General features: G+C 40.7%; 1 protein-coding gene across 1 annotated transcript; it reads left to right on the top strand.

The window, feature by feature from the left end:
* Positions 1-1,182: 1,182 nt before the first annotated feature.
* On the top strand, positions 1,183-6,602 carry LOC103632410 (WD repeat and HMG-box DNA-binding protein 1). Its single transcript, NM_001347114.1, has 12 exons — positions 1,183-1,543; positions 1,655-2,745; positions 2,880-3,056; positions 3,171-3,284; positions 4,035-4,139; positions 4,322-4,456; positions 4,547-4,602; positions 4,674-4,779; positions 4,926-5,042; positions 5,116-5,242; positions 5,321-5,451; positions 5,917-6,602. The coding sequence occupies exons 1-12, from the start codon at positions 1,246-1,248 to the stop codon at positions 6,397-6,399; spliced, it is 2,940 nt and encodes a 979-aa protein (NP_001334043.1). The 5' UTR covers positions 1,183-1,245; the 3' UTR covers positions 6,400-6,602.
* The last annotated feature ends 2,378 nt before the right edge of the window (positions 6,603-8,980 follow it).

Here is an 8,980-nt window from a genome sequence, read left to right as displayed (position 1 = left end):
TGCCTCACCAATTTGTTGCCGAAGATGAGCAACCTAATGCATCTTTTACCTCTGTACCTCAACTTCTCTTCAGATTGCTTCGAGGTTCTTGATCTGTTCATCAACATTGTCTTATGGTGGGGGTTGTATTGGGGCCCTTTCTCTTCTCCCACCTTTAGTTTGTAACCTCAGGTGGATGAACAACTTCGAGTTGCATGTGGTCTTTTGGGTTAAGAATACCTAAAAAGCATGTTAGAAGCCTATAATGACTCGTTAGAAACCTAAAATGTCGTTAGCTTGGATTGAGGTGTGTTATGTTCTCTATTCTGAATTCCAGTCATATTTGTGAGGCTATTGGTAGATTTTGGGTAAGAATTTGATTTTTGGGACTTTTTCTGTTTCGGTCAGAATTTGAATTTTAGTCCTTTTGTAGTTCAGATCGCCTAAATTGAGTTTGGCCCGTTTAACCAATAACGTGCCAGATCGTGTGTCGACGGCTCAACCCATAGGCTGGTCCGGTATGGTCCATAATTATTGGGTGCTAGGTTAGTCTGAAATTGAAACATGTTGGACTATTTTAAGCTTAGGCGAGGCTAAGTCGTGCGTTGGACTATTTTAAGCTTAGGCGAGACTAAGTCATGTGGCCTGAATGTAGTCTTTTATTCTTTGTGTTCTACGGTTCTAGAACATGGCCATATCACATACTATGTGATTGTCTACTTGTAGGAGTGAGTGCAGATGGCTGGGCACAGTTTTTATACGTAGATACACAGCGAACGACAGTATGGCGCGGGCCTAATTCCGACTCCTTTTATGCACAAACTTGACCTAATCCAATCATAAATGTAGCCAACCAAACATCACATACCAACTTTTTTTACATGCTACAGGTCATGTACACACGGAAGCAGGCAACTAATAAGACGGATAGTCACGTATATTGACCGACAATGCGTACTCTTGCATGCTTATTTGATGTTTACGGTGTACCATCAGATGAGCAGCGAACGGTATCAGGCGCACGGTGTCCCTCTGCCGCGACCGTGAGTCTTTGATGGAGGAATAATACCTAAGCGGACCATCGTCGTCCCGCCTAAACAACCCTTCCCGCGCTTTCTCCCGCCATTTTTAGCGGTGGCGGGAACCATAGATAACGAAAAGGTACAGCTCCATCTTCTCAATTTGTAACACCAGCTAGCGCTGTTCATCCCATCCCATTTCCAATCCGCGCCACCACAAACAAAGCCTCAAAGGCGAAGAGTCGCCATGAAAGGCCGCGTGGTCAAGCTCCGTGAGGCGCACAAGGCTGGCTCGCCAGCCCTCTGTTCCGCCTCCTGGGGCCCCAGCGGACAACACGTCGTCACCGCTTCCGCCGCGGACACTGCCGTCCTGATCCACGACGCCGCCACGGTGCTCGCCGGCGGTCGGGGCTCGGGTTCGTCGGCGCTGGCTACTATCCGTCTCCACAAAGACGGCGTCACGGCACTTGCAGTCGCGCCGGGCCCCAGCGGCTCGCTGGCATCGGGATCCATCGACCACTCCGTCAAGTTTTACACCTTCCCAGGTTCGTGGATCTCACCGCCCTGAGGCGTTTATATGATCCAAGAAATCTTCTTCTATTTTCGTTCCTTTTCTCGGACAGATCTGTGACATATCTTCTGGTCTCTGCAAGCAGAGGGGCAGTTCCAGAGCAATGTCGCCCGATTCACCCTGCCTATCCGATCACTCGCTTTTAACAAGAAAGGCACCCTACTGGCGGCCGCAGGTGAAGATGATGGCATCAAGCTGATTTCAACCATTGACAACACGATATCGAAGGTGCTCAAAGGACACAAGGGCTCCGTCACTGGGCTGGATTTCGACCCGAGAAACGATTACCTAGCATCTGTGGACAGCTTCGGTACCGTCATCTATTGGGATCTTTGCATTGGTGCTGAGGCCCGTACCTTGACACGTATTGCTCCCACGTTTCGGTCGGATAACTCTGTCAGGAATGTTCTGTGCTGGAGCCCTGATGGGCAGACCCTTGCTGTGCCCGGGTTGAGGAACAATGTGGTGCTGTATGATAGGGACACGGGTGAGGAGGTGTGCACGCTATATGGAGATCATGAACAACCAGTGAGCAGCCTTTGCTGGTCTCCCAATGGGAGGTATCTGGCCAGTGCTGGCTTGGATAGGCAGGTGCTCATCTGGGATGTGAAGTCAAGGCAGGACATTGAGAGGCAGAAGTTTGATGAGCGGATATGCAGCTTGGCTTGGAAACCAAATGGAAATGCTTTACTTCTGATTGATGTCATGGGCAGGGTTGGCATTTGGGAATCAGTCGTACCTTCGACTATGAAGTCGCCTAATGAGGGCATACCTGATCTCAACTCCAATATGGTTCCTCTATTTGATGACAATGACGATGAGCCAGACACCTCAGTTGGCTTGGAGGATGATGTTGATGATACTTTCAGCGATTCAATAACTTTCAACCACAAGAGACCAAGGAGGAAGTCTACGTTTGATGGAGATAGTGAGAATGAAGATTTAATACATCAATTGGAATATACCAAAAGAATGAAAGATAAGCAAAATAAAAATGAGGATGCTGGGAAGGCAAGAGGTGATTCTGCCACACCAGTGACGTTGGTTACATCAACAATGCAAGCTGCTTTCCAGCCTGGATCAACGCCACCACAGCCTGGCATGCGAAATTTCCTCGCATACAACATGCTTGGAAGTATCACTACTATTCAAAATGAGGGGTATTCACATGTGGAGGTAAGATCTGCTGTTACCTGTTGCTTAGTAGCTGTATGTGCTTAGTTGATTGCAGCTTGAAGTGGATCAAGCCATCTTATGCTATTTCAGTTCCTGCATATAGAGTGCAATAATTATTGTATTTACATTTTCAGGTTGACTTCCATGACACAGGAAGAGGACCTAGAGTTCCTTCCATGACAGACTATTTTGGTTTCACAATGGCTGCAATGAATGGATCAGGAAGTGTGTTTGCAAATCCGTGTAAGGGTGACAAGAATATGAGCACTCTAATGTACCGCCCTTTTGGTAGCTGGGCTGGTAACAGCGAGGTACGTTATCTGAATGTCACACTTAGGTAATACAAGTTCAACAAATGAAAATCTTGAAGTTTATACCTATTTACCCTTTGTTGATGCATAATGTATTTTCATATTCAAATTTAGTGGTCAATGAGATTTGAAGGTGAAGAAGTGAAGGCTCTGGCTCTTGGTGCTGGATGGGTTGCTGCAGTCACAAGCTTAAATTTTTTGCGCATTTTCACCGAAGGAGGCTTGCAGGTTATATTAACTTTCCTAACATCTACAATTGGAACCTTCTAAATTTATCTAGTTTTATTCCTGTCTGGAACATAATGAAGATCTTTTTGCTTGGAGGAAGCTGCCTCCATTTTAGTTCCCACATACAAATGAACTATGTTATTAATTTCATGTTCACAGCTTCCTACATGTGCTCCCTAGGTCTGAAATTTTTAAGGTATTAAATTGTTGACAACATTTTGCTTTGTACCACTCTTCATTCTCTCTCAAAGTCCACAACCATAAGGACTGGGTGGTATTCGATGTTCTGTTTTTCGTTGAAGACTGTAAAGGATATACGACAGCTGTAGACTCTTGTAGAGAGATCTTTTAGTTTAGCAGATATTGTCTATGTGAGGTGGCAAATGGTAATAGTTGTCTAAAATAGTGGAAAAGAGAAGTCCAATCAGTTAATGAGTTTGAGCAAAAAAATTGTATAAGATATGATAGAATCCAAGGTCAAGTTGAGGTCCATGTACTATTAGTAGGATTTAGCCTTATAGATTATCTTAAGATGTGTAAAAGATCGACTCAAGTAATGGAGAAATACATTTCCATATGTCCAGTTGCCATCACCCTTATTTCCATTTTCTACTGTCACTCCACATCTCTAATTGCAAGCAATGTAATCTGACTCTGAATTTATTACAATACAAAGCATGGTTCTCGTTCTTATCTCTTATGCAAGACAAATCAGAATCACAACACTAACCGTCCAAATTTATTCCACAGATGCATATCCTCTCAGTTAGTGGCCCGGTTGTTACAGCAGCAGGTTATGAAGACCAGCTAGCTATTGTGTCACATGCTTCTGATTGTTTGCCCTCTGGAGATCAGGTATTTGTCAGGATTTTAATTTGCTCTAATGTTGAGCTAAACAGTGATCTTATATATCGTGCCAAAGCTACTTTATGGTTTTAAGTAGTGAGTAGTGACCTATCTGTCCCTTTAGTGTTACACATATTTTTCGATGAGAAATGATGCTGGAATAACTAAGTATTTGTGACGGATACTGACAGGTGCTGGATGTTAAAGTATTCAACATATCTGAGGGGACACAATCAATGTCCGGTCGCCTTGTTTTGACACCATTGTCTCGATTATCTTGGTTTGGATTCAGTGAGAATGGCCAACTTAGTTCATATGATTCCAAGGTGTGTATGACCTACATGTACGTTAATGTTTTACATGGTTTCAGTGATATCAATACGAAGAGTATTTTAAATGAGCAACTATATTTTCAGGGAATTCTGAGGGTTTTTTCCAATCAGTTTGGTGGAAGTTGGCTTCCATTATTTAGGTATTTAATATACTCTACATGATAACAGTCATGTTATTGCTACAGCATAGAAAATCACTCTTTAATTTCAGTTCGGTCAAGGCAAGAAAATCTGAAGATGAAAGCCATTGGGTGGTCGGTTTGGATGCAAATAATATATTCTGCATTTTATGCAAAACCCCTCAATCTTATCCACAGGTATGTTTTTTTTTCTTGTTAGCTACTTTCATATTAGTGGAACTTCTGAAGTGTAGATAGCTTCAATAGATGTTTTTTCTCTGTTGGAAACTTGAACAAGGATTCCTCACTGCAAACTGGCCTGCCCTTTTGACTGCTGATCTTAGGTGATGCCCAAGCCTGTGCTAAGCATACTTGAGCTGTCATTTCCACTTGCGTCATCAGATCTTGGGGCTAATAGTTTGGAAAATGAGTTCTTGATGAGGAAGTTACAGCTATCCCAGGTTCATATTATTCCTGTACCATTCTGCATTATTTATTCTGTTATCTGTTTATTTAAATTGCTATTTATCTCAGATTCAAAATAAAATGGAAGAAATGGCTGCATTGGGCCTTGACACCACTTCATATGATGATGAATCGTTCAACATGGAGGCAGGACTTGACCGGTGCATTTTGAGGCTTATCTCTAGTTGCTGCAGTGGTACCAGACTTGAACTAGAAGTATTTATAAATTTTGGTGTGATATGAAATTTAGTCTTCTGTTCTTGTTTTCCCAAAGGTGATAAGCTCGTTCGAGCTTCTGAGCTTGCAAGATTATTGAAACTAGAGAAGTCAATGAAGGGAGCTCTATCACTAGTGACACGCCTGAAACTTCCCATGCTGCAAGAGAAGTTCAGCTCCATAATTGAGGTAAAGGCCACAACCTTTAATTTCTACATGGATTGAACCTATCTAATTTCAAGACATTATTCTTCTACTTTTCTATGCAAGAGAAAGAACTATAAGGAAATTTTTAGCCAGGGTCCGTTTCAACACAGGCTTGATTCAACTCTTTAATCACTATGGCTTCATCTTATCTGGTCTTGTAGAAACACGTCAAGACTAACAATCACAAAATATCTTGTCATCCTCATGTTCCACCTCTAGCCGCTCCTTACTAGGTTCCATGTCTGCAAATTTGTACAGGAGTTCCATCCTAGTGCTGGTAGGGGGCCTTGAGGTCCATTTGCTATAGTATTTGAATCTAGCAACCATCATGCTATAAATTTATTGTTAAAACTAATCTATAAATTTTATCAGCCACACTTAATGTATAAAAATATTCTTAGTCGCATTGCTGTTCTGAATTGATGATTGTAGAGTTTCATGTTTCAGGAGAGGGTGTTAAATGATAAAATAATAGCTGGAGCAGGAGGATTTTGCTCTAATGCTACAATCATGACGAACACACCAGTGCTGACCACTCAGGCAACTCTACCTTCTATGTTTATGCAAGATGGGAACCGTTCGCTTGAATCTTCATTACCCAAACTCAATATTGTCAATCAACAATGCAATTCAACTGAACCAAAGAAGCCAGCAGGAGAACGAGGGATTGAAATTAAGGATAGAACTCAAAAAGATTCATCTGCCTCTGTTCCATTTGCCAAGGTACCTAAAAACAGTGAAAATCAGAATCAGGAAGGAGGCATTGATCATACTGGTGCAAAAAAAGAGAGCACTAAATATTGCAATCGAGCAGAGCCTCAGAGGCCAGTTAACCCTTTTGCAAAATCATCATCAAGCAAAGAACAGTCATCATCTCTTTTAGATTCCATAAAAAAAATGAAAGTTGAAAAACCCAACGCAAGAATTTGAAATGAATTATTCTTACTTATGTCATGGCCTGTAGGGGGACAAATTGTTAGACCTCCACTGACATCTGCAGGATCTATTTTTTTAGTTTTCTTCTGCTAGCATATGTAATAACCATTTACTTGTAAATTTGTTTCTCATGTTTGGTGGATTATTGTGCCGTTGGGATGTCAACATTATCTGATATATTACCCCTATTTATGAAATTAGTTGCCTTTGAATTGCTGTCATATAATATTGCTTTCTGGTCTTATCACATCCTAATTCTTCTATGTCATGGAGACTTGTTACGTCTTGTATGCAAACATTTCATAAAGGCATGCCAAGGTTGTCTTGTCTTGGTCATCAAGATGGATGGGAATTTGGTGATAACTAGAGTACCCATAAAGAAATAGAAATTTGCTAAACACTAGCATTTCATCAATGAAAAGCTATGGAAAATCATCCTTCTTTGTTGCCTTGTTAAGTTTCCTAGTCTATGTAGATCCTCCATCTTGTGACTGTTCATTGTGGAAGCACCTTGTTCTTATCGTTTCAAATGGTTGTGCATTTGTTCTTTGTTAAAACTTGTACAGGGCTCACTAACTTAGTATTATGAACGATATAGATTATCTTGACATGTAAAAGCTTAAGAACTTTCTTTACAACTTCTCATGCATTATTAAGCCTAGGTTAAGGTCCCTTGATGATACTAGAGAATTATTGTCACGAATGCAATGAGCGTAAAGAGTAGGGAATAATCTCTTTAAGATCTTAGCACCCAAACGTAGAATGATACTTATCTAAGATGGTAATGAGCTTCAATGTTTTGTTGTAGATAGCTTATCGTAAATTATCATAGGTGATTCATGATCTCCATCTAGGAAAGCATGCTTTAGGCTAGAAGGGATTTAAATTCGACCAGACATCAAGATGGCTATTCTATTTTATCAAGGTTGAGTTGCTCATCTAGATTTGTCTCCTTTTGAATGAAATGTTGTGCATCGCCCTTAAGAGCATGTTGGGCTACTTCTAAAAGAGTAGCTGTCATTGCTCGACCAAAAAAATTATCTTTGGGACAAGACTTCATAATAGCATGAACCGTTCGTGAAAGTAGAATTCCAAAGTTTTCTTTCTTGAGTTGGACATGTAATTACTCTTCTCTTGCTCTCTCTAGCAAAAGTTTTGTTAAAGTCAGAAATCTAAGAGTCTCAACCCACTTAATTGCAATGGAAACCATCCATATAATCCCGTGATTTTTATAAAACATATGCTTAGGGAATTCTTAAGAATTTGTCTAATGGGTTAATGTCATGTTAGCAAAAGCCTTAGAAATAAAGTACATGATGTAAGGAAAATGGACTGTGGCCTATTTAATTAATGGGGTTTGGCGTTTAGTGATCAACATAACCATTTGCGCTAATAATGTTTGCTAGTTTTTATTATTATAGTTTAGTGTAGACTTAGACGAATGCAACATGGTGATCGAGAAGATCAACATCTCAAAGTATGACATTACAAGACTCATTGAAGATCTAACAAGATCATGCATTATGTTCGTGCCCTGCATTCATAGACAAAGTTAGTGCAGGATTAGTCACAACCAAGTTACAGAAGGATTGATGTTTAGTTCGACCTTCGTCCAAATAGTAGCCCTTGAGGGTGAGGCTCAACCTGATGGGGCGATCCTGAATTATGAGAAGGATAAGAACACTAACCTCGATCATTACTTGAGGTGCTTCAGGGGGGCATGAAAAGTGACTGTTGATACATGATGTGATTGATTATACTTTTCACGTTATTTTTTATTCATGACGCTTAAAAAATGGGAACAATTACATTTACTGTTTTCTCCATGCATTTTGCTTTCATTTTCACCATAGCCACTGTTGGGGGACTACATTGTCGAAGGTCCTCTAAATATTTGTATTACATAATTGTGTTTCAAGAGTACAATAAAAGCCATGGCGAAGATCACTTGTTTACGAAGAAATGATCATCTGTCTAACATATAGCTTCGACGCGAATAAGTGTATTTCAGGAACATTTCCCTTGCAGACAAAGCTATCCTTCAACTAAAAGCAGTGAACAAGGACGCTTCGTCTACATGCGAATAGCAAAGACGACGACCGAAGGCGATAACTTCGGGCATGAGCCAAAGAGGAGGTTATTAAACAACGAAGGCTGAGACCCGCAAAGCCGAAGACGAAGAAAATACGTTATTGGCCTTATATCAATTGTAAATAGTGTATGTAAAACCTTGATGGGCATTATTATAAATCTGTACAAGGGTGGTTTGTCTCCCCTATAAATAGATGAACAGTGCCCTGCATAAAGTATATTTTTCAAAGGTCATAGCTTCGTATCTCTTAGCCTTTGAAGAGTCTTAGTACCTCCCTTTGTCAAGGAACCGAAGGTACACTTGTAAATTTATCTAGTGTAATGGAAGACAATGAAAATGCTAAGGCAAATAAGATAGGTTCTCATAAACCATTGTGCTATGTTCTTCCAATACATTTCATTTCTATTAACATTCCTGTCTGAAGAGCTTCGTCCTCCATTTCTAACTTGTGTTGCCTTGATTCTCAACTCCTTTAGGGCTTGT

The sequence above is a fragment of the Zea mays genome, chromosome 7 (assembly GCF_902167145.1).
Source record: "Zea mays cultivar B73 chromosome 7, Zm-B73-REFERENCE-NAM-5.0, whole genome shotgun sequence".
Lineage (NCBI taxonomy): Eukaryota > Viridiplantae > Streptophyta > Magnoliopsida > Poales > Poaceae > Zea > Zea mays.
This window is presented reverse-complemented; position numbering and strand designations above follow the sequence as displayed.